General features: G+C 43.5%; 1 protein-coding gene across 5 annotated transcripts in view; it reads right to left on the bottom strand.

Moving 5' to 3' along the window:
• Positions 1 to 11,862: 11,862 nt before the first annotated feature.
• NACC2 (NACC family member 2) overlaps positions 11,863 to 25,201 on the bottom strand; it is a 126,981-nt gene continuing 113,642 nt past the window's right edge. For all 5 annotated transcript variants that reach the window (XM_008169469.4, XM_005299477.3, XM_005299481.4 and 2 more), the window contains exons 4-6: positions 22,976 to 23,081; positions 22,173 to 22,270; positions 11,863 to 18,782 (exon numbers count right to left, since the gene is read on the bottom strand). In XM_008169469.4, coding sequence (XP_008167691.1) covers positions 18,283 to 18,782; positions 22,173 to 22,270; positions 22,976 to 23,081 — 704 coding nt within the window. In that variant the 3' untranslated portion in view covers positions 11,863 to 18,282. The remainder of the gene's footprint in view (positions 18,783 to 22,172; positions 22,271 to 22,975; positions 23,082 to 25,201) is intronic.

Here is a 25,201-nt window from a genome sequence, read left to right as displayed (position 1 = left end):
GGGACAAGTTGCATTCCCACTGTGTCTTTGTCTTCGTAGACTGTAAGATCCTCAAGGCAGGGCCTGTATCTGCACAGGGCCTAGTTCAATGGGGCTCTGATCTAAGCTGGACCCTTCAGGTGCTGCTGAAATGCAAATAAAAAAAAAAAAAGAGAGGCCATTTGCCTGTAGTCCTGCCATCTGCTCCTTTCACTTTACATCCCTGGACGTACTAGGTACGGGATTGACAATCTTATGCAGTCTACATAAATCACAGCTCTTCAGTCTCCCTGGGACAGGCAGAGGAAGGGCAGACATTTCATAATACCACTACTAAACAGATGAAACCTTTTTCCTATTTGCAGTGGGTTGGTTCCACCAGTTTGTCTGGGGTGGGCTAGGGATTGCTGGCCTAGCCCATTTCAAGCTTATAGAGTTTCTACAGTATAATGAAACAACCATTATATCGCTGTTTAAAAAAGGCCATCCCCCCCTTCCCTCTCCGCATTTCTCCTGTGACATCGTTTACTTTGTTAAATAACTCATTTATCTTTTTATACTCTGCAGATCATAATACACCCACTCTGACAAAAGCGCACACCAAAGACCTAATTTTAGAAATGGTGTTTATAAGTAATCAGTTTGAAATACTGGAGCAGCCATATGATGGTTTTTCTGAAATACTGACGTTTGCAAGAAAGCTGCTCATAAGGAAAATTCTGATTATAACAACTCATTTAGAATAAATCAGTTTGAAATGGTTTATATAACTCAGCGGGATGTGTTGTACATAAGAATCCAAGTTTGTGTTCTCCCTTCGCAGAGATGAGATTAAATGAAATCCCAAATGCTAGCAGGTTTGGGTGGGTTTTAATTTTAATAAATATATTTTTATAACTAGAGGAAACGCAGCATTTCAACAATTTTGTGGCCAGTTGGGCTAGGAGGAGAAAATCAGACAAAATTTACAGAGAACAGAATTCTAGGTCTCACAGCCTCTCCTGCTCACTCTTTGCTTGATTTAGGAATCTTTTTTCAAGAGCTAGACCGACATTTGAGCTTATTTTTTCCTGCTCTTGCTTATGATTTTAATGCCATATTATCCCCCGCCCCGATAAATGGTATTCTACACACCATTACTAGTTTGCACTCTTAGGCCCAAATCCTGCAAAGACTTACTCCTTTGTGTAACTTTGCACACTGTGGGTAGTACTATACCGTTATGTAGCACAGGCAACTTTCTTCCAAGTGCCCCCTCATGGCTGGAGATCGGACTGCAGCACCCTGCCTCTGTTTTTCTAGGGTTGCCAGGCATCCGGTTTTCGACCAGAACGCCTGGTTGAAAAGGGACCCTGGCGGCTGCGGTCCGCACCACTTGTCCTAGCTCTGGGTGGCTCCTGGAAGAGGCCGGCGTGTCCCTTCAGCCCCTAGGCGCAGGGATGATCAGGGAAGTGCGGCGTGCTACCCAGCCCTGAGTGCCGGCTCCACAGCTCCCATTGGCCAGGAATCATGGCCAATGGGAGCTGCATGGATGACACCTGCGGTCATGGAGCCGCCTGGCCGCCCCTGCACCTAGGAGCCGGACATGCCAGCTGGTTCCAGTAGCCCTGTGGAGCCAGGGCGGGCAGGGACCCTGCCTTAACCCCACTGCGCCACCAACCGGGAGTTGCCTGAGGTAAGCACTGCCCAGCTGAAGCCCACCCACCGATCCCTCTCCTGCACCCGAACCCTGACCCCAGGTCGGAACCCTCTCCCGCACGCAAACTCCTTCCCAGAGCCCACACCCCACAACCCTTCCCACATCCCAACCCTGAGCCCCCTCTTCCACCCCAAGCCCCTCATCCTCTGCCCCACCCCAGAGCCCACATCCCCTCCTACCCCCAATCCCCTGCCCCAGCCCTGAGTCCCCTCCCACTCCCAAATTCCCTCCCAGAGCCCACACCCCACAACCCTTCCCACACCCCAAATCCCTGCCCCAGCCCTGAGCCCCCTCATCCACCTCAAACCCCTCATCCCTGGACCCACCCCAGAGCCCCCCCAGCCAGAGCCCTCACCCCCTCCCACACTCCGACTGCCTGCCCCAGACCAGAGCCCCCTCCCATATCCTGAACCACTCATTTCTGGCCCCACCCCAGAGCCTGCACCCCAACCCCTGCCCCAGCCCAGTGAAAGTGAGTGAGGATGGGGGAGAGCAAGAGACAGTGGGAGGGGGGATGGAGTGAGGGGGGATGGAGTGAGTGGGGGTGGGACCTTGGAGAAGGGGCAGGGCATGGGTGTTTGGTTTTGTGCAATTAGAAACTTGGCAACCCTAGATTCCCCCCTCTTCAGGGCCCTTTAAGAACTCACTCATGTCAACAATAGTTCAAACAGTTCCCTGTTGGGGTCCAAGGTATTGAGTCCTCTGGTGCATACAAGCCCTCTAGGTCCCAAACTCAGTTTAGTCTCTCTCTCTGTGCTGTATGTTGTTTTGGGCTAACCAAACACATTTTTCAGCCCATTTGACCCTTACCATCTCTCTCACCTACCTGGAGAGCTTTCTCCCACTCCCTCCTCCTCCTTCAGCTTCCTTCCCCCCTGAAAGCGGTGACATAGTTCAGGGTCCTGGGCTTCGCCCCTTTAACGGCAATTTCCTGCTCTTTTTATGTGGGGAAATCACTCGATTCGCCCAGGTGTAGCTGGTCCTGTAATTGGGGCCAGCTTAGCCTCAGTCTCTCCAGCTCTCCGGCCTCAGAACATTTGCAGAATTAAGGGCTTAGACAAAAGTGGCGGCCAAAATATTTCTGTAGACACTTGTGCTACAGTCTGATTGTCAGGTGTCAGAGCAGCAGCCGTGTTAGTCTGTATCCGCAAAAAGAACAGGAGTACTTGTGGCACCTGAGAGACTAACACATTTATTTGAGCATAAGCTTTCGTGGGCTACAGCATCCGAAGAAGTGGGCTGTAGCCCATGAAAGCTTATGCTCAAATAAATGTGTTAGTCTCTAAGGTGCCACAAGTCCTCCAGTTCTTTTAGTCTGATTGTCATAATTCACACATATTTACTGCATGACCTTCAAGGTAAAACATCACCCGGGCACTGTATGCACTGCTACGGCAAATTTAATTAAAGCAGAATTAAAATAACTTCCTAGGAGGCTACCAAAGTATTAGTCTGATAAGAACTCCATCCATAAAGAGACTGCTAAATTTAGCTCTCAATTTATATTTTGTTTTTAAAAAGACTTATACAAAACCCTAAGATCAATGGAAACTTTGGAATGGCTTTTCACAATTCCAGCATCAACAGATGTTTTTGTAAACAAATGAATATTTCCTCCTGCATTGTCTGCAACAGTCAGAACCAGGAAATGCAACTGACTATAAACAAAAGTGACACCGACTTCCTCGATTTTCATTGTCATAGCTGAGAGAAATGCAAAAAGTAAACAAACACATGAAACCATGAAAGCAAATGCAATGATTAAGATTCTCGGTTTGTTCAGTCTCTATTCTATTCTTTCTCCCACCACCATGATCACTGTAATGTCCGAGCACATTCCAGCAGTGCATTAAGCAATGTGACTAACATTTGACACATGTGGTTTGTTCTTTCTCTTGTCCTCTCCCCGGGCGGAGGATTGTGTGTGCAGTGCAGGATTTTGTTCTGGTAATTTCATTCAATGGGGATGCTGCTCTGTGTCTGTAGCGGAGAAGGCAGAGAAGAGGATGTGCTCCTTGCACTTGGAGTGGAAGGCAGTGAGGTTTTGAGGCCCTCCGTTCCAGTAGGAGTTTGTTCCATGTGACCCATTCGAGTCTCTGAGGCTGCCTGCAAGTGTCAAGGTAGGGTGAGCAATGTGGGCAGATGTCCATTAGGAAGAGGACTGAGAGCCAGCTCGTTGCACAAAGGCCACCCAACAGATGCCAACTGCTGAGCAGCACCAGGCTGAAAGCCATGAGCAAAAGGTGACGGTCTCAGTTCCCGTCAATCCCCTCAGCCAGCCAGTCCCACTCCGAAAAATTCCATACAAGGGGTGACATCATCAGAGTAAAACAGGGCCCCATAGATCATTGTTGCAACCACTGTACTATATTTGCAGCAAATCTTGTACAAAGGTTGTCAAGTGAGGTGTCTATGAAAAGGTTATGATTTGCTGGTTATGATTGTGCTATCTGTCTGCATGTATCATTTTTGTATTTGAAGTTATAAGTATTGGCTCTAGACTTGGATTTTAAAGGTTTGCTCCTGGGCTAACACCCAGAAGGTAGGCAGCCAACACATCTTGGAGGGACTATTCAAATTGAGTGGCCCATCAAAAGAACATTCAACTGACAATGGACCATGGGAGACGCTCATCTACACTTAATGGAATTTCCTGCTGTGACTAGGTGAAATGCATGGACACGGGACTTGCCCACGTGACTCCATACTCCATCTTGTTGCTGTAATTTTCCACAGTAAGAACACTGGGATTCCCTCAACATGGCAGAAATTATAAAAGCCCCTGGAAACACGTCCATTTTGCCTCTTTCTTGCCCAAACCTCTGGACTATACTAATAGGAGCATTCTAACCAATAGACTGAGGTCCTTCCAATGATTTGGAAGCAGTAACGTAAGCCAGCAGTTTATTCCATCATGGCTACAAGCCTGAACCAAGAACTTTGCAATTACTGTATGTATTTGATTCCTTTAACCAATTTTAATTCTCACATCTCTTTTCTTCTTTTTATGATTAAACCTTTAGATTTTAGATACTAAAGGATTGGCATCAGCGTGATTTTTGGGTAAGATCTAAGTTACATATTGACCTAAGGGTGTGTGGCTGGTCCTTTGGGATCAGAAGAACTTTTTAGTTGACGAGACTGGTTGTAAAGAACCACTCACCTTTAAATCCAGTGTTTTTAGTGGTAATACAAGGACTGGAATGTTGGAGGAAACTGAAACTGCTTTTATGACTCCTTGTCAGCCAGTGTGGTGAAACAGAAGTTTATTTTTGTTGCTGGTTTGGAATATCCTATGGGGGGGTTACCCACCAGTCTTGGGGTGTATCTACCCTATTTCTCAGCAGCTTGTCCTGAATTTGGCATCCTCAGTTGTGACCCACTGAGGCACGGTTACACAATGTTTAATTCTCTTTGGCCTCAAGTGGAATAAGGCCTCCCTTGACCTCTTCCCATTTACTCAACAAACTGTGACACTGGGATGTTTGGTTCATTCAGGATGACTGTGGACAGCCAGTAGGGTTACCATAAGTCCATTTTTTCCCCGGACATATCCGGCTTTTCGGCAATCAAACCCCCGTCCGGGGGGAATTGCCAAAAAGCCGAACATGTCCGGGAAAAATACCTTCCAGGCACTTCCCCTACCGCGGCTGCTCTGCTCCTCCCCTCTCAGACTTCGGCTCTGTTTAAGAGCCAAGCTGCCCGAGCCAGCGCTACCGGCAGCCCCCCTTGCCTCCGGACCCCAGCCGGGCACCTCTCCTCCCCGGCTCCAGCTGCTCTGCTCCGGCGGCGCAGGGTCCGGAGGGATGGGGGCTGCCTGAAGTCGGTAGCGCTGGCTTGGGCAGCTTGGCTCTTAAACAGAGCCGAAGTCTGAGTCCGGGGAGGAGCAGAGCAGCTGGAGCCGGGGAGGAGAAGTGCCCAGCTGGGGGCGCAGGGTCCGGAGGCATAGGGGCTGCCCGAAGCCCGAGCGCTACCGGCTTCATGGTTTGCCGGGCAGCCTCCAGACCTTGCGCCCCCGGCTGGGCGCTTCCCCTCCCGGGCTCCAGCTGTGCTGGGGAAGCGCCGGCCAGGGGCACAGGGTCTGGAGGCTGCCCGGCAAACCGTAAAGCCGGTAGCGCTCGGGCAGCCCTTTTCGCGTGGCTGGGAGAGAGGAGGGGGAGTTAGGGCGGGGACTTTGGGGAAGGGGCGGAGTTGGGGCAGGGCTGGGGTTGGGAAAGGGGTGGGGCTAGGGCCCGTGGAGTGTCCTCTTTTTTTATTTTTATTTTTTAAATATGGTAACCCTAACAGCCAGGCACCTGAGCAAACCTTGCACTTAGTGCATCCTCAGGTGGGCCAGTCCCAGAGCCCAGGGAGGTGACCAGAATGCCTTGCCAAGGAAGCACTTCCCCATGCTGTTACTGTAGCAGTAGAACTGTAAATGCTGACTACATCTACCACTGATGGGCAATGAGCAGTGCTAAATAGTGCTTAGTGGTTTTCTTAACGGGATCTGCCGCAGACCAATTGGGTTGATTCCCTGTCAACGGGAGAACATTTTTCTAGTAACAGTGTGAAACCCTCACACATTCTCCTCCTGTATCCCCCAAGCAGCCCTGTGATGCTTTACCCTCCTGCAAGTAGGGTGACCAGACAGCAAGTGTGAAAAATTGGGAAGAGACAGGGTGGGGGGGGGGATGAGGGAAATAGGAGCCTATATAAGAAAGACCCAAAAATTGGGACTGTCCCTATAAAATCGGGACATCTGGTCACCCTACCTGTAAGGTTCACTGAGAGCTCTACAAGCATTAGCGCATTGGGTGGGATTGGTGGCCAGTGATATACTAGATGATCTGGTGGCCCCTTCTGGCCTTAAAGTCTCTGACTCTAGGATTAAAGAGTTAAGTTGCACCCACATCCATGAAGCAGATTATTATTATCCCCATTTTACAGATGGGGAAACTGAAGCATGGAGCTAGGTGCTGTAGAAAACCCTAAGGAAAACACATGGGCCATGGCAAAGCTGGAGACATATCCTAGATCTCCCAACTCCTAATCTTTCACAGCAAGAACATCCTTTGTGTCAGCATCTGGGCCCCATGCCCAAGGCACTACGAGAGGGCCGGAGTTGCATTGATAGGTGCAATCGATAGCAGGAATTTCCATTGTGCCACCCATTGCTAATAAACAATTGCTACAGCCTGCTGCATTTTAATCTGGCATGATATGAATGGGTGATTGTTACTACCTATACACTAGGCCAGTGGTTCTCAACCTGTCCAGACGACTGTACCCTTTTCAGGAGTCCAATTTGTCTTGCGTACCCCCAAGTTTCACCTCACTTAAGAGCGACTTCCTTACAAAACCAGATATAAAAATACAAAAGTGTCACAGTGCACTGTTACTGACAAATGGCTGACTCTCATTTTTACCATATAATTATAAAATAAATAGATCAGAATATAAATATTGTACTTACATTTCAGTGTATGGAGCAATATAAACAAGTCCTTGTATGAAATTTTAGTTTGTACTGACTTTGCTAGTGCTTTTTATGTAGCCTGTTGTAAAACTAGGCAAATATTTAGATGAGTTGATGTACCCCCTCAGGTACACGCACTGGGCAACTGGATTGAGACTCAGCAAATTCATTTCACACAGGGAAAACTGAGCTATCGGCCAGTAAAGGCTTTCTAACACTACCAACCTGGGCCAAAATTCAAGGCAAGGACCTAGGAGGGAACCCTCTGTTTCCAGATTTTCTGAATTTGACTCTGTTGTGTTCTCCACCTCGTGTAGCTGATCCTGTAAGAGCCTCCCCTGCACATGTATCCAGGGACTCCAAAAGCTGCTCCTGCCCCAACAAAAGTAATTGAGGTGCCTGGATTTTTGGAAAATGTTGCCTATTTTCCTTTATGAATCTGCATGAAGTGCTCAGTGAAGCAAAGAAGCCACATTTTTTTGGCTGATGCTGCAGCTTTTTTAACCTCAGCACTTGAATCTGACAAAGAACCAGAGAGCGGGTTTGCGGGGTTGTGACTTCCATTTTTTTTAAACAAGAAAAGATTCTGATGCTTAAGTTATTTCCATAGAAACTGCTGCAGCAAATAAAAAAAAAAGATGGTGATGTGGAGGGCAGCTCGAAATAATCTTCAGTAAAACCAAGTCTGCAGGAACATTGACCTGACAAATGCTAATTTTTGTTATGATGTTTTTCATGGCTGGAATCTATATAAAACCACCAAACACGACACATTTATCGGTTCCCACCATGTAGTACACTCACCTTTGTAACTCCTGTAAATGAATCTATAAACCTATTTCCCGGAGGCGAGCACATGTACATACTGGATCCTAAAAGCCCCCCCTGGAAAATACAAAATCTCAGCAGTTACTAGCAGTGGTACAATTTAAAGTTCAATATTGTAATCAACGCTGCATTGTGGTGCCACAGAGAAGGCATTTGTGGTGCAGATAATCATGGCAAACAACTCCAGGAGAAGACAGCAAAGAGACTGACCAAATTCGGGAAGGATGTGTTACCCAGAAGCCACTCTTTCTGTTGTGAATTATAGCGATATTGCATTTCTACCCCTTTCCATCAGAGGTACTTTAGAAACAAACCTCAAACACCCTGTTTGAAAAGGAAGCATCACTTACAGATGGGTAAACTGAGGCACACACTGAATCAGTGGCAGATTCGGGAGGGAGGCAGAGAGCAGCTATAAGGAAAGATACTAACTTTTTCTCCAGTAGCGCTGGAAAGAAATCTAGGGAAAGCAGCAGAGAGCAGGACACAGGGAGCAACATGAAGTTAGCAAGACCCCAGAATGTCCTGAAAACTCTTCCCCAGGAGACAGAATTTGTCAGCTGCCCTCCGTGGTGTTGGTCTAAGCTGTTCGACTGCCCAATGATATGGCTCTCCGTCTCCTTCCAAGCCCCTCCTCACAGCTATGCATCTCTATGGCAACCCTTTCAGGCACCTCCCACCGGACAGTACATCACTCCCAAACAGGCCGGCGGTATGATGCGAGATGCACCCTGCAAAGGCTCTGCCATTTCAGGACCAATAAGATTTGCTCCAATGTGAGTTGGGTAGTAAACTGCCCATCATCAGGTCTGTCCTGGATGCTGGTTGGGTAAGACATAGAATTTGGGTTTGCTATGGTGGGCAAAGGGAGGCAGCTGACAGGTTACACAGCATTAATGCTTCACTTTCAGAGGCGGAATGGAACATCTCACTAGCACATTTGATTCACTGGAAAATACCCTCTTCTATGGGGATTGAAGGTGGAACCCATTCACTTTCAGAAGAGATCGGAGGAGAGTATCAACAGCTTGATCGTGAGCCATAGAAGGGGGAGCCAGTGGAGGGATTCAAAGAGGGGGTGACATGGTCAAAGCGACAGACTAGGAAAACGATCTCTCTTGTGTTCTTGTTATGTGCACTGTGGGTGAAATTCACCCATGTAAGTGAGGGCTGATGTGGTGCATATACCTTATATTGGGGCTCTGTGCAAAAGGGAGTTTCATCCAGAATGGGAGGTGCCTGGCAGGCTCTGCCCCCCCTTCCCTAACAGGTTTTGAAAGCAGACGGGAGTAAAGATGATCTTACCAAGCTACACACTGTCCCGAAAGAAACCAGACGGAAGTGTGTGTTCTAGGAGGCAGATCGTGCATGCCCCTGTGGAATGCAGCTCCTGAGATGGGATTTACCGTCTTCTCATACAGCTGGAGGCAGCTTTAGTCAATGTCTAAAAGCCCCAGGACCATGCAGACTTCCTCCAAGACAAATTTGTTCTCTCCTCCTCCAGTTCCGCCCCCCTCCTTGCCAAACAGCACTATGTCTCCAGCACTATTGACTCCCATGATCACAGTCCCAGCTGGTTATTTTCTATCTTTGACTCTCTCCATAAGCCCAGCCACATGCCCAGACACACCCCCTTCTAACTTTTGCCAGGCTCTGTTACTCATATCCAATGCCAAATCTTGGGTCCTTATGGATAAGAGACCCTCCTGGAGTGCTACTACCTGCTCAGGACCTTAATAAATGAAACCTTTTTTGCTTTCAACGTAAGCTCAGCGGTATGGGGGAAAAGCTTTAATTTGTTTTGTTCAGTTTTCCCATATTGCTATCTCCGATCCATTGATCTTAGTTTTATACTACTGCCCATCACCATGGTATCTGGGTACCTTCCATGGAAAGCCAATAGCAATATCAAAGCCTGTAGCACGTCTCTTTTTGATTTTTTAGATTATATTAATGTCCTTAATTTAATTTATTCATTTTGGGTTGGTTGGGGGACTTCATTGTGCACACTCTCAGTTCTGTGTACGCTGGGGATTTCTTTTGGCTCATTCTTTGGCAAATGAAGATGGATGGTACCATTAATACGTTATTCTAATACCTCATTAGCGTTCCAGGACAAGGAATGGCAGATACGGTATGCAATGTGCATATTCATCTGAATTTGCCATTGGAACGAGAGAGGAGACAAATCTGTGATAGAGCCAGCAACACGTCGGACAAGTGCAATGGAGTTCAACTTACTGGTACGAGGAAGCAGGGTGTGCGTACACTGCTCTAGACATTTGTGAGCTCTGTACCCCACGGGGCAATGGAAGCTTCAGCTGCTGCTGAAGTGGTGAAAGATCTGGGCCCGGTTTGCGGTCAGCTAACGTTATCCGTTTACCTGTCTGTGCAGTACAAAAACAAGCCGCAGAGGCTCTATGAAGCAAAAGCACCTGAATTGTCTGACTCCTTTGTGCGTATGCAAGGAAAGATTGACCCTTTATTGATAATCTCTCCATATAAACTGACTGGGAATGCAGAGCAGCCCACAATCCTAGCCTCCATCGCCCACTTGTTACAAACAAGCTCCCTTGTGCTTTCTCCCACGATGCCCCTCATGTTCGGGAGGAGCTCCTCGTAAACTTCGGGAAAGCTACCTCGACATTCACCTTCAAATCGCACCTTAAAACTCCCCCCTTTGCTGTGTTGCCCACTTCAAACGTGACATGTAGACTGTTTGCGTGCACGCTCGATTGTGCAGACCTATATTTTCTCCTTGTTTTCTTGTACTCTCCCCCGCCCCCACCTGCATGTGTCCATTTGTTGTATCTGGTCCTATACTTTATAATCACTTTGGGGCATGAACTGCCCTTTTAAATGGAGTGTGTACAGCGCTGAGCACAATGGGGTCCTGCTACATGACTGGGGCTCCCAGACTGTACAATACAAATAATAAATACTAACAACACAGGAGTGTATCCAGAAATGTGATTCACACCATGCTACTTTTGGAAATGTCTAGCTAGGATTTCAGAGTATTCATGTAATAAATACTCTTTATGGAACTTTTCTGCACATGTTTTTTTCTATTACTACTATACCAATAGAACCTATTTACATACCAGCTGTGCTGAATTCGATATCGTAATGTCCATTTTAAAAAGTAAAACACACAGTCAACACTATACACCACTGTCGCAGGCCTTTACGGAGCAACGTTAGGCATCTCTACTCGAAACTTCTGACACCCTTCTTGTTGGCCAGTTGCCTGTTGGCAAACAAACAGTTAAACAAGCCTACATACACCCATCCACATAGGCCTGCATAATGCAAAGCAGGTCTCAGACACCCACTCAAATGTACAACTCTATAAAATTCCTGTGGACCCACAGCAATGCTAGATTGTATACATTTGGGATTTTTGTAACTTCATGCCATTAGCTGTCATTGCCTTTGTGAAAGTGACATACAGTTTTGTTTTGTTTTAATTCTAAGAATGGACCATTTAGACGAGTATTAGGCATATTACAAGAACTGGGCAGAGGTTAGACTGTAGAACTGTTTTTCTTACTGCAGGTTTTATGGGATGGATACAAAGTCAATGGGAATCTTTCCATTGACTTCAATGGATTTGCATCAGACACTTATACCCAGGCATAGAAAACCAGCAGTCATTTTGCTGCTCTTCCCCTATGTTTGTTTGTACTTAATTAGCTCTAAAACCACCCCCCCGCCTCTCAGCGCAAGATCTAAGTCATTTTTTTCAAAACCAAAATTCACAAAAGACCATCGTGCAGCCTCGTCCAGTCACCAGAGACTTCTCATCTCTCTACCGCCAAGCTACCCACTCATGATTACGAACCGTCCTCGGTGTCCACATTCCAAAAGGGGCGGGGAAAATTAGGCACACAAGAGCTTTTAATTTAATTTACTTTATTATTTTGTAAATGTGAATTTTACAATTAATGATCACATCTGGTTCTTTTTTTTAATGGATTTCTCATCATATGAAAACAGCTATGAGCACACTCCGAACTCTTGGGGTTTATTTATTTTTTTAGTTATTGATATATTGTGTCAGCCATGGCTACAAAATAACAGTCTTAACTCTACGGAGTAACAGCACATAAATACTAGTGAATAATGCACAATTTAAAAAAGCTAGCGTCTTTCGTGGCTGAGACAGCTGAGAAACATAACTCAGTGGTACTGTGAAATTTTTCTTACAGCACAGCAAGGTTTTTTTTTTTTTTTTTTTTTTTTTTTTTTAACAGTCATGAATTACAGTACTACTTAATACCCTATACAGACTCTTTAAAAACAACCTTGTACTTTAAGTCTTTTTTCCAAACATTCTGTCCAAAGGATTAATGTTCTATTTGAATCAAGTGCCATCCAAATGTTCAAGTCAAAAATATTTATACATTTATACTTAGGTTTTTTTTTGTTTTGTTTTTTGTCTGCTAAAAATAGTATTGCAAGTTTTGGCTTTTATTTTGACATAAAAATCACAATCCTGTGCAAAATGCTTAGAATGGAAGAAACTGATCAGAACACTTGAAGGTTTTCCAATTTGAGTGCTTTAGACTTCAACATTTTTTTATATTTACTTTTTTTTTAAACCCTCATTTTTATAACCATCTCATAGCAAGCCCTGAATAACTTGGGCATGGTAATAATCATGTCTGGAGCTTGCTTGTTGACATAATGACGAATTTATACAGCAGGAACACTTTGAAACAGTAGTTGAAGCCCAAGACAGCTATGAACTCTCAATTTTCTGTTTAGAATTTACTGCCAGTAGAAGCAAACAGGGGTTGTCTATAAGTTTTCAGTTGGTTAATGGGCCATACACCCTTCTCCACTTGCAGCAAGATATTTCCATAAAAATAAGCAATCTGAACAAAACCTTAGCAGTAAAATGACTGAGGAAATGCATCAGTCCTTTGCAGAATACCATGCCTAGAATGCTATGGTCCTTTAAACATGTGTTAAATAGGGAACAATTCCAGTTTTGTGTCGCTGTTAAAAAAAGACTGTAATAAGATGAGCTTAACCCTTTGTTTCTCTTTCCATATTAAAGCACTGCACTATGCAAGAGAATGAATAAGAGGAAAGAGAAATATTAAAGTGTATGCAATTGAGCGTGAATCCATTGGGAATTTAGACAGCAATAATTCTAGCCCCCTTAGGAGAGTCTTCAGTATGAACAGACTGCAAAAAGATTACACTCGCTAAGGAAGTGTCAAAGCAAACAGTCCACAACACATGGCAAAATGGACCCATTTTTCGGTTTTTGAGACTCTAAGGTGAATTTCTTCACGAGTTTTTCCTAGTCACCTAGTCCCCCCCTCTCCTCCAGGAGGTAAAGAGCAGCATTCTTAGGAAAACACAGTGGGCCTGATTTTCTTCTCAATTTCATTGGACTTCCACCAGTGTAACTCCATTGACCTTAGTGATTTACACCGGCATATGTGAGGAGATCAGGTCCAGAAAGACTGGGCAACCTCCAATAAATTGAAGGCTTGGCATTGATTCAACCCTGCAGTAAGAAGGTGCACGGTGTGACTGCCTATCAGTTCGTGAAACCCCATCATATGTTGGTAACATTTTCGTTACGAATCTTAGCTAAAACTGGAATCGCACAGTATTAACACAGGATGGATAGAGATACAGTAGAAGGTCATGCTACCCTTCTACACAGCAACTGTAATCAGGACATTGTTCTTTAATTTGAGCTAGCGAGGAGGAGAGAGTCCGGGTTCTACACCATATGGCAACTGCATATAACTTGTAAGCTTAAATGCCATTCAGTTTTTTCAAAAGGTGCTTGATATAACTTTAGATATATAATATACATGTAATATTGCTAATAGTCAAGCATATGAATAAAGGTGCAGACATACCATAAATACTGATGCTTCGATTTGTACTACCGGATCTAGATGAATGCAGTTTCATATTCACATTATAAAGCAGCCCCAAATTCTATGATTTAAAAGGGTGTCGTAAACAAAGAGGAGGGAGGATTTGGTTATGATCTGATTTTCTTAATCTGTTTTCCTGGGAAAAAATGATCAAAAAATTCTAAGGCACTCAGGAAAGCCCCATACAATCAATGGACTGCTCTGTTATCACTTTACATTCAGTATTTTAAAGGGATTATTTCTCCCCCAAAGAATACAATCATCATCCATATACATTTTCAAACATATCATTAATCCTCCACACACAGGAAACATTAGTGCAAAATGCTTGCCCTCATCTACTAGACAAGGAAAAAAACCTCCACCCTTCACATTTTAAAAGTTTGCCTTTCTAATTTAAAAAAAAAATAATAAAAATAAAAAATAAAAGAAATTACAGGAAGTTGTGCTAGATATAAAAATATATATTTTTTCACTGTGCAACTTGACTCTCTTCAGATTCTCTGTCCTAAGCCATTCTATATCATTCAAGTACTTCTGCTGCTAACTCAGTCTAGGGTCTCCCCATTCAGGGCATTAGGTGCATTTATTTTGCAGTTAGGTTGGTCCAGAGAAGCTTTAGCCAACTGTGAATCTCAGTTGGAGGGTTCAGTAAATTTACCAAACACTAAAAGTGCCACACAAAAGGGGGTGGGATTTTTAGTATCATTTTGAAAAAATACATAAAGGGACAGTCAGTACTTAAACTGTCATTCTGATGATAGGACTGAACTCCTCGGGGCAGGTATGTAAAGCAGAGACTTAAATCTTGTATCTCTATTTCCCAGCTCATTTAATCTCAGACTTAGGAAAGTTGCTGACTTGTAATGAACTCTGCCAAGTAGCTGAAGGATTTGCAGTGAGAACGGAGGCTCACTGCGAACACTGCTGCCCCACCAAGCCTCATTTCATATGGGACGTGCTACCATGAGGTTTGAGTCAGTCTATTCGAGGCAGATTCCCAGCATTTATCTGGGGTGACAGTGAAATGGCTAAAGAACTGGACCAGTCAATTCCCTGAAAAGAGCAGCCCCAGGCAAGTCTAGTTCTATGGTCCCTAATAAGATTTGTTCCTAGGGCCATATCTTGACAAGTGGCACATAAGCACCAATCTACTATGCAGCTCAGAAGGTGCATACTCTGTGTGATATTCTGCCAGCCACTTGGATAAACCATGCAAACAGAGCATGGGGCGAGCTCTGGGCACCGCATGTAGGAGAGAATGGGCATTTCAAACATAGCAAGAGGAAAATTTTCATTTGCAGAGGTGGGCAAAGTGAAAATATGATCCACAAATGCCCTACTCTTTAATACACACAAACAATACCCACTCAGCCACACAACTTTGCATAGGTCTTAAGGGCACCAATCCATGTGACTGGGGAGGGCAGAATACCAGCTCAGTTACATCTCAAGAGAGCCAGATTCAAATCATACAAAATTTAGAGCTACACAAGATGTAAGGTAGAATAGACCCCGCTGTGTATTTTATTCAGGGCAAATCGAGAAGGAGGTTGGAACACCTTAAGTGTTGGAGAACTTTGCTAGTAAGATGCAAACACAGCTTCAAGTATTGAAGAAAAAAATGGCCAAACGCTGGGTCACCCCCTTTCCCCACTTTTACATAGAGAGGGGAGTAAACCCCTGAGCAAAGCGCTGTCTGTGAATTCAGTTACCAAAACCAACTCTAAATAGCCATCAATAGCCTTCGCAGATGACTATTTGTGCACTTAGCACTTGTTCATAGTTTCAAACTTTGTTTTTACAAGGAATTGTAAATAACTTTAAAGCAGGCATTTTAGTCACAGTAAAAACAAATGAAAACAACAAAAACAAGCCGTATTTGGCTTTCATATCACTCCCCCTCCCCCCGAATCTTAAAAGCATTCCAAACTTGGCATTATCAAGCACCAGCTTCATGCCGATGAGCACCTGGTATTTCCCTTTTCTACATACACCACTGTCTCCATGCTGGCCCTCAGCACATACTCACAGCCTCCCTGACTCCCATCCAGGTAACCTTGCAATCCTCTCTCGCCTCTGCAAGTAGTACAAACTTAATAATGGAACTCACGTAAGAAGCACGGTAATGAGAAGCGCAATCCGGGAACTGCGTGCCATGCTTTGCACTCTGTATGTTTTCAGAAGTTCTGGGGATGTCGTTACTTTTCGGAAAGGTTTACTGTCACTTTGGGGATTTTCTCATCTAGTCTGACCTTCGGTTTCAAAAATGAAAGCACTCAGAAGAAGTCAACATAGAGAGAGCACATAGCTCTGGAGGACAAACTTCCATTACGACTTGCGCATATACCTGTATACATACCAGCTGCCCCTTCACTTAGCACAGGCTTCTAACAGTCAGATGTAACACAGTGTGTGTTATTGCATAATAATGCATGCCGAAGTGTCCTGTTAGACACAGGGCCAAGAAGGCAAAGTGCCATAAAATGTACCCAGAAGGGCATCGAAAGAATTTCTTTTTATGAGTGATCAAATATTTCCCCAGGATTCTCTTTCCATGAAGAGGTATTTGGAGTGAGAGAGTAGAAGGAAAAAGTACTTCATGGAAGGACAGAACCAAAAATCATGAAAACAAAGCAGATTTTTCCCTTTGTATTTAATATACTTTACATGTTAAAAACACAGGGCAGGCTATAGGCCTCTTCAGGAGCTTACAGACTGCGGCAGCTGTCAAGGAAACCGAGTGTTTCAACCCAGGCCAGTCTGACTTTGCCAGGCATCTTTGGAGGAAGAGTTGCTATTTCAAGCAAGTATGGTCTCTTTGGAGCAAAGTTTTCTGTTTAGAGTAAAAAGAGTGAGGTGGCTTTCTGTTCCAGTTGCCAGTAATACTGCGTTTGGAGGGGCTGAATGCATCCTCGCAAGCTGACAACTACATTCTGCTGTGTGGCTTGGGGAAAACTAGTTCCTGAAAGCTAGGACTTTTGTCTCCTGCAGGGCCCAGTTAAATTTTAAAAGGGGTGATGGGTGGGTGGGGAATCTTAATCTTCTTCTACCCTATCCTGTGCACCTCAATGCGAGGAAGGGTGTGATCAATGGTGCATTCCAAGCAGTGGATAGCTATTATTAGTGCATGCCTACAAGTTAAATCAGACCGCTCCCTCACTCCAAGCCATGTAACAAACACACCACTGGAAACGAAGTTCATTCAAACCATTACCAGGTATAGCTGAATTCTCACTGAGGCTCACTCCATCTGCCTGCTACACTTACTTCCAAGTATCATTCCCCTACAACCTTTGTCTATACCTTTTTAAAGGAAAAAAAACAACATACCTATCTATATCTAGCTCTGTTTTCCCATTTCTGCAGTCCAGTTTCTCTCTGAAACTACTACAACCTGTCTCAGCGATTGGACTGAAATTAAATATTAAGGAGTATCAGCCTAGTAAAGAGGTGGCCAAGGGGTTGCCCAGCACGTGGGCCAGTCGAGTGACTGTTTGCTCTCGTCACTGCCACAAGGTAAAAGAGGTGGCAGGAGGAGGTGAGGTTGTAGAAGCTGATCAAATCAAGAAGGTCAGTGGTATAAAGCTACACCACGTGCTGGCAAGGGGGGGAAAGAAGGAGTAGCTCCCGGAGAGTCAGACAGGAGTCATACTGCAGGAGAATATCACACCCAGGGTCTCAGTCTGCAATTACCACGCAGTCCTCCCGACTCATACAAATATAAAATAAAAGGTGTGGCCACCCCTATCCTATAGCAACTAAAAACAACAACAAATCAGCGGACAGACACTGAAGAGCCCTCTGACCTTGGTTACAGCCTCACACTTAGTAACACCAATGTTAAGGATCTGTTCTCTGATCATTTAACAGCAGAAGTTTTTTTTAGCAATTCCCCACCCCACCCTGCCTTGTTAGAGCCAATCGTACAGACAAAAATGACTAAGTCACATGACTTCTACCTTCACACAGCTTTCTTTCCTGTTAAGTGACGGTAAAACTTTCTCTAGAGGAAGAAGTTAATGATGGCTTTACTTCGGAGCTGAATAATGCATGGGGTGGTGATGATGCGGCGCAGCAGCGGGGAGTGTCAAGCTTTTTTCCTCCCCTTCTTTAAAAAAAAAAAAAAAAAAGCTACAATCTTATAGGCTAATCTCAGGAATATCAAAAAGGAGCCCAATATTTGTTTTCAGTAGGTCGCCATAGACCTAGTCATTTACAGTGTAACGAATGCAATTATTTCCTTCATAAATTTTAAATACAAGCAGAATAAAAATCACATTTTTTTCAGGCAACAGTAGCAGTTCAGTAGGTAAGTGGCTTGATCACATTTTTTTTTGTATTAGTAATGCATGCAAGCAGCTTTAGTATTACGGATCCCTTATAGGTCACAAAATGTTTTCTCTCTTTTATAAAGTCCCTCCATAAGTACCATCTTGTCTTCTCACTGGAGTTTCTGGCCGGCTAGTGGAGCCAGCCCCTTGTTCGAAAGGTTGTGGAGTGCTTTGGGTATCTGACGCCACGGCATCTGTTCCAGCTGCCTCCTGTATAACAGAGCCAGCCCCTTCGGCATCCTCACTCTGTTCAAACGATTGGTTGGATCCATTGCTTAGATCGACATTTACTGTGTTAGTTCTCAAAGCGACTATAGTTCCCGAATCACTCCTCCTTTCTGCATAGATTCGCTGCTCAAAGACTTGAGCGGTGCTGGGTTGGAATTCCGGATCCAGGGGGACACTGTTTGTTGTGGAGCCCATGACCGTGCGGTACATCTCCATCCCTTCTGGCAACATGGACTTAATCTTCGGAAGCCAGCGCTTGCGGACTCGTCGGGCATTGGTGCACATATCGGCTGCAATAACATTCATCTCGCTTTCCTTAAAGCTTGGGGCAAAATTCTGACAATACACTGCAAAGACAGGGATACATTTCACTGAAGACTACTACATAAGCAACACAAAGAAGTTTGTGTGATCAGGGCCTTTGTCCCATCTCAGCACTGTACCACAAGACATTAATAACATGCAGCTACGGTTATATCTGACAGAAAACATACGGTTTTATCACAAGAACATAATTGTTATACTAGATGAGACCATTGGTTCATCTAATCCAATAGCCTGTTTCCAGTACTTGTACCAGATGCTATAGAGGAAGGTACAAGAAATCCCTTTATGGACAATTATGGGACAATTTATCCATAGGGGAAGTTTATTGCTAAAACCCAGGCAGTTACCAGCTGGCTTACACACTGAAACATGGGAGTTTGTATTCCAGATGGTATCACTACTGTCCAGTAGGCAAGTCCATGCCTTAAATTGCTCCCAGATTTTCTAATAGGATTTTACTAGACGTTTATTTAGAGGTAAATCATCACTAAACCTGTTGTGGGGAGAAGGAGAGAGTTCTGCAGCAGTGCTGAATGGGATATTATCAAGACAGTAAAAGTACACCATCAGTGTCTGTATCAGAACTGGGAGTGGCTGGGTCATCACACACATTGAATCTATGTCCCCAGGCTAAGTATCCTCACACCTTTTTGTCTGAAATGGGCCATCTTGATCATCACTACAAAAGGTTTTTTTCTCCTGCTGATAATTGCTCAGCTTAATTAATTAGCCTCTTAGAGTTGGTATGGCAACTCCCACCTTTTCATGTTCTCTGTATGTATATACATCTTCTTTCTGTATGTTCCATTCTACGCATCTGATGAAGTGGGCTGTAGCCCATGAAAGCTTATGCTCAAATAAATGTGTTAGTCGCTAAGGTGCCAGAAGTACTCCTGTACTTCTTGGTGATCACTTCATTCAGATCTTACTGTATATTTGGAGTATTCAACTCATTCCTTCATTTAACTATAATGGGTAATTAAATGGGTAACAAACAATTAAAAACCCCAGGATTTTTCTGGACATAGGGTCTTGCCGTATTGTCCAGAATCCATTTGGGCCTGTACTATGATTTCAGGGCATCCATGGCTATTTATCAAAACTCCCCTGGAAAGTGTTGTCATCTCCTACAGCAGTAGTGGAGGGCGCCCAGCGCTTCTTGGGAGGTGCTCAGCACTTTGCAAGACTGAGTGGAAAGTTCTTCCTTCTCAGGGACTCGGCTTTGCTTTGTAAAGCGCCACAAACAATCTGTGGCTCAGGAAATAATTAATGCAGCCCAATATTTCTGACTTTTACATATCAATCAATGTCTTTTGCTACCTCTTCGCCTCCCTCCACGCCCTACAGATCTGCAGTTGGGGCTCAAAGGCCCTCAGAGTTCTGCAGCAGAACAACAATTAGGGCAAGGAAAGATTTATTTAACAAATCTAAAAAAAAAAAAAAATTCACTCCACGTCCATTTTGTAGTGAGATATTTACATAAAGATTTACTATCCAGACAGAATCTATTGAGGGGAAAGGATGAGAGGACACTGGCTTGCGCTGTACATCAAGCATATATTAAATGAGCTTCACTGTACTAAAAGACCAGCTTTTTCCAAACCACAGAGTTCCTCACTTGCAGTCGACATCAAGCACCATTTGCTCTACTAATGTGCTTCTTGTATTCAAAAGAATTACTGTAATAGGCAAATTTTTAACCACTTGTTTTGTGCCTTGTAGGCACATATTTTTAAGTATAAAACTTTTTTTTAGGATGACTATTAGGATTTCTATATTGTGATCATCAGTTTTCCCATATTCAGAGCATAGAAAATGGGCCAGATCCTCAGTTAGTATCAATCAGCATAGCTCCACTGGCTGGTGCTCCACATTTAGATATCACAAATACAGGAATTAGTTCTTAGCATCTCAGACATTGAATCACTGAAGTTAAAGAACATTATTTATTAGTTAAAATGTATAGAGTCTTACCTTATGGCCTTTTGGGACAGTTTCAGTTTTTTAAAACAGTTAAATCCTATTACATTATCAGCTCTAAAATGGATTTTAGATCCTCTATGTACAGACTGGATAAATGGCTTGATATTATACAGAACCTTGGTCAGTTTCCAAGTTTAAAAATGATAAAAAAAAAAAAGACGCTATTATTGTTTACGTATATCCCTTTTAAAATGTAATTATTTGCAGAAAGACTCCCTTTTTTACTTACAAAATAAAAAAAAAGATTTATAAACAAGCATTTTCAGGGAAATAGGCTGTGAAACACAAATGCTTATACCCAGATGATGAAATAGATTAATCCACATTAACAAGTTCTGATGCAGACTGCAGAATTTCTAATTCTCAGTGGCCAATTTACTCATTCAGAACAAAAAATTGTGTGCCATAAAGCAGTGGTTCTGAAGCAGGGGTACGTGTATCCCTGGGGGTACTCAGAGGTCCTCTGGGACAGCTCACAAATGCAGGGCTGGCATTAAGAGGTGGCAAGTAGGGCAACTGCCCCAGGCCCCACACCATATGGGGCCCCTGCAAACCTAAGTTACATGCTTCAGCCCTGGCGGCAGGTCTTGGGCTTCAAACAAGGCTCACAAGTGAAAAACAGCCTCAGTATCACACTGAAATGATACTTCTAGCCAATGGTTTTCTTTTACAATTCTATGGTAAAAATGAGAACGGCAGCCATTTGTCAGTAACAGGGAGCTGGGACGCTTTTCTATTTCTATGTCTGATTTTGTAAACAAGTAGTTTTTAAGCGAGGTGGAACTGGGGGTACTCAAGACAAATCAGACTCCTGGAAGGGGGACAGTTGTCTGGAAAGGTTGAGAAGCATGGCCATAAAGCACTGCAACTTTCAGGCACAGCTATGGGCAGGATCAAGGAGGGGCAGACAGAGAAGCACCGAGGGCACATATGGAAAATCTCCCCTTCAAATATGGTTTGGCTCTGATCCGCACGGGTGGATCCCTGCACCTACATGAATCTGGCTGCAGGCTCAGAGCCCTAGTTTAGTAAAGTTATTTCACACTTTGTGAAACGGACTGTTTCAGTTATCAAGCATTTAAGCCAATGAAAAAATAACCCCCCTTTTAAAAAAATCTCATCTATTAATAAAAGTATTGTACTGCAAAATTAGCGATTTAAAAAAATACCAAACACAATTCAAGATCATGTGAACAATAATGTTCAGTTTTACACTGTGATATTGTCAAACACAAAATACTAACTTTGGACAAATAATTTAAAGTATTTTTTTTTAAAAACAGTGAAAAGATTTGAATTTTCACATTACCAATTTCAATGTATATAGTCACAATTATTATACACTCTTGATGGCCTTCCCCTGTTTAAACGGCAGCTCTTTCCTAGGCTTTTGTTTTTGTCAGACGGTTTAAATCTCTCTCCCTTACATTTCACTGCATTAAGAACCCTGCTGTCCAGGGGCTTCCTGCTGGGATCACTCGTGGAGGACCGAATTCCAGTTCCACAGCTATTGGCAAGTGTGTTCCTGCAAGAAAGGGAGAGAAATGCAGATTTTATACCCAGGACTTCAGGGAAGAGTGAAAGCTTAAAGTGATGCAGAGAGATACTGTCCTATTGAGTTTATTCTCTTTCAGATAGCAACCAAACGGTATATTTTTCAGTTGCGGAATCAGAAAAGCTGGCACTTCAGATCAGAGGCGCTGACACCTTGGTTGCTCTGAGACTCAGTGTGTGGTGGGGGACACAATCCGGGCGCCGGGGCCCCTTCTCCGTGTGGGTCTGGTGCCACAGCGCCATTGTAAACCCAGTACTGGGCATCCATGAGCCACAGTGTTGTTGACACTTTCCCATCCAAAAAGCTACAGTGAGACGTAATGTCTTTAAACCGGGACGTTAGTGAAGACATCTCGGAGGTGAGTGCAATGATTTTAATATACTGTAATTCATGATAATGTAATTATGTAGTTCATTACTATTTTAATAATGATTAAATTGTTAAGATACCAATGATCGACACACACTCAATAACTGGAATATGAAAGAAGTGTATAAATATGCTGATAATAACCTTACCCACAAAACTAGCAGAGCCCCCCCAACACACACACACCTCTTCAAAAACAAAAGTCAGCGCCCATGCTCCAGATTAACCCATCGTAAAGAAGAAAAGCAAAAACAAGTATGGGGAAAAAAGGCTCAAATTAAATTTTTTTGTCAAAAAGGAACATACCGGTCAAAGAAAGTGGCTAGAAGACGTCTCAGAAGAACCTTATGTTTGACACCTGCGCATAGATGACAGTTCATGAGCTGCCCCCGGGTGATATAAACACCTGAGCCTGCAAGAGTTAAAGTGTACAGAGTTTAAAATCCACACCCTTATTTTCCCTAAAGGTGTAAATCCCACTACAGAATGCAACACAAAATATTTCTGTTTTCCTATTTAGATTGCAAACTCTTCAGGGGAGGCTTGGTCTCCTAGTATGTGTTTATAAATGATCTGGGAAAAGGGGTAAATAGTGAGGTGGCAAAATTTGCAGATGATACAAAACTACTCCAGATAGTTAAGTCCCAGGCAGACTGCGAACGGCTACAAAAGGATCTCACACAACTACGGACTGGGAAACAAAATGGCAGATGAAAGTCAATGTTGATAAATGCAAAGTAATGCACATTGGAAAATATAATCCCAGTTATACATATACAATAATGGGGTCTAAATTAGCTGTTACCACTCAGGAAAGAGATCTTGGAGTCATTGTGGATAGTTCTCTGAAAACATCCACTCAATGTGCAGCGGCAGTCAAAAAAAGCGAACAGAATGTTGGGCATCATTAAGAAAGGGATAGATAATAAGACAGAAAATATCATAATGCCTCTATATAAATCCATGGTACATGCACATCTTGAATACTGCTTGCAGATATAGTTGCCCCATCTCAAAAAAGATATATTGGAATTGGAAAAGGCTCAGAAAAGGCCAACAAAAATTATTAGGGGTATAGAATGGCTTCTGTATGAGAAGAGATTAATAAAACTGGGACTTTTCAGCTTGGAAAAGAGACGACTCAGGGGGGATATGATTGAGGTCTATAAAATCATGATTGGTGTGGAGAAAGTAAATAAGGAAGTGTTATTTACTCCGTCTCATGATACAAGAACTACGGCTCACCAAATGAAATGAATATGCAGCAGGTTTAAAACAAACAAGAGAAAGTATTTTTTAACACAACGCAGCCAACCTGTGGAACTCCTTGCCAGAGGACGTTGTGAAGGCCAAGACTATCACAGGGTTCAAAAGACAACTAGATAAATAAATTTAGACTAAAAAAGGAGGCTGGCATGGAAGAGAGAGAGATTTATTTTACAAATCCATTTATTTCCAAGAAACACAGCACAACCCTCGCTGGTAGTTTTGGTGAGCTGGGAATTTAGTTTCTAGTGCCTAGGAATTGCTGGGTCTCAAATATATTGGCTTAAAGTATGTTTGTAGGTGAGAAATCAACTTTGCTAAGGAAGCTTTACATATCCAGAGGTTTGGAACCAGACTGTCAGTGTTTTATAGCAGGTCTCTTACCCTTTCATTAGCAAACACTTTTATATAGCACATAGCTTGCAAAAGCAAGCCTACCGTATGCCTCAGAATCTGCCTGCTTACACAAAGATGGGGAAGTGCAGATTTTCTTTTCACGCACACAATTACAATATAAAAGTTATTTTTTTTAAAATAAAGCTTAAATATAGGTCACATCTAGAGCTGGAACAGACTAAGTTCTTGCAGAAGCCGAGATATACGGGAGAAATAAAATTACTTCTTGCATTGTTAGTTCTGTACTTACCTTTAAAATTAAGAATAAAAGAATATTTAAAAAACTAGTGGGCCAGACTCTGAGTAAACCTGGAGCAACTGCATTGAGCTCAATAGAGTAACTCCTGATTTACAGTGTAGAAGATCAGCGTTTGACCCTTTTCCTCTGTGGTGAAATGGAGAACTAAACAACATCTGTGCTGTCCTAGCGCAGGCGGTAAGATGACTGCTTGATCTTTCACCAGGTGATGGTTAGCTCCTTTCCTCTTACACACGGTTTTTTGAATATAAGGGTAAGGAGGGGAGAAGAGCAAGTGGTACTGTGGGATTTCTGAACCTTGCAGCTTCTGACCATGCTCAGTGCACTCTCGCTATCAATCAGTTTTACTATGATCATTTCTAGAGAAATCTGGCGAAGTTTTCAGAATCAATTATGGCAAGAAAAATCTGAGATGAAAGAAAATATTTAGTCTATGGCGGTTACTAAACTTTCACTGAAAGATTTTTCTTATGTACTTTGGTCAGAACCACCCCCATCTGTTTTTGCTAAGTTTGAAACCGTAATTAGCCGCTGAGCCTTTATTCGTTACAGTATTTTAAAAGAGAAGCCGTCAGAGAGAAAGCCAGATGCTACCAAGGGTAACTTCACTT

The sequence above is a fragment of the Chrysemys picta genome, chromosome 18 (assembly GCF_011386835.1).
Source record: "Chrysemys picta bellii isolate R12L10 chromosome 18, ASM1138683v2, whole genome shotgun sequence".
In the NCBI taxonomy this organism is placed as follows: Eukaryota; Metazoa; Chordata; order Testudines; family Emydidae; genus Chrysemys; species Chrysemys picta.
This window is presented reverse-complemented; position numbering and strand designations above follow the sequence as displayed.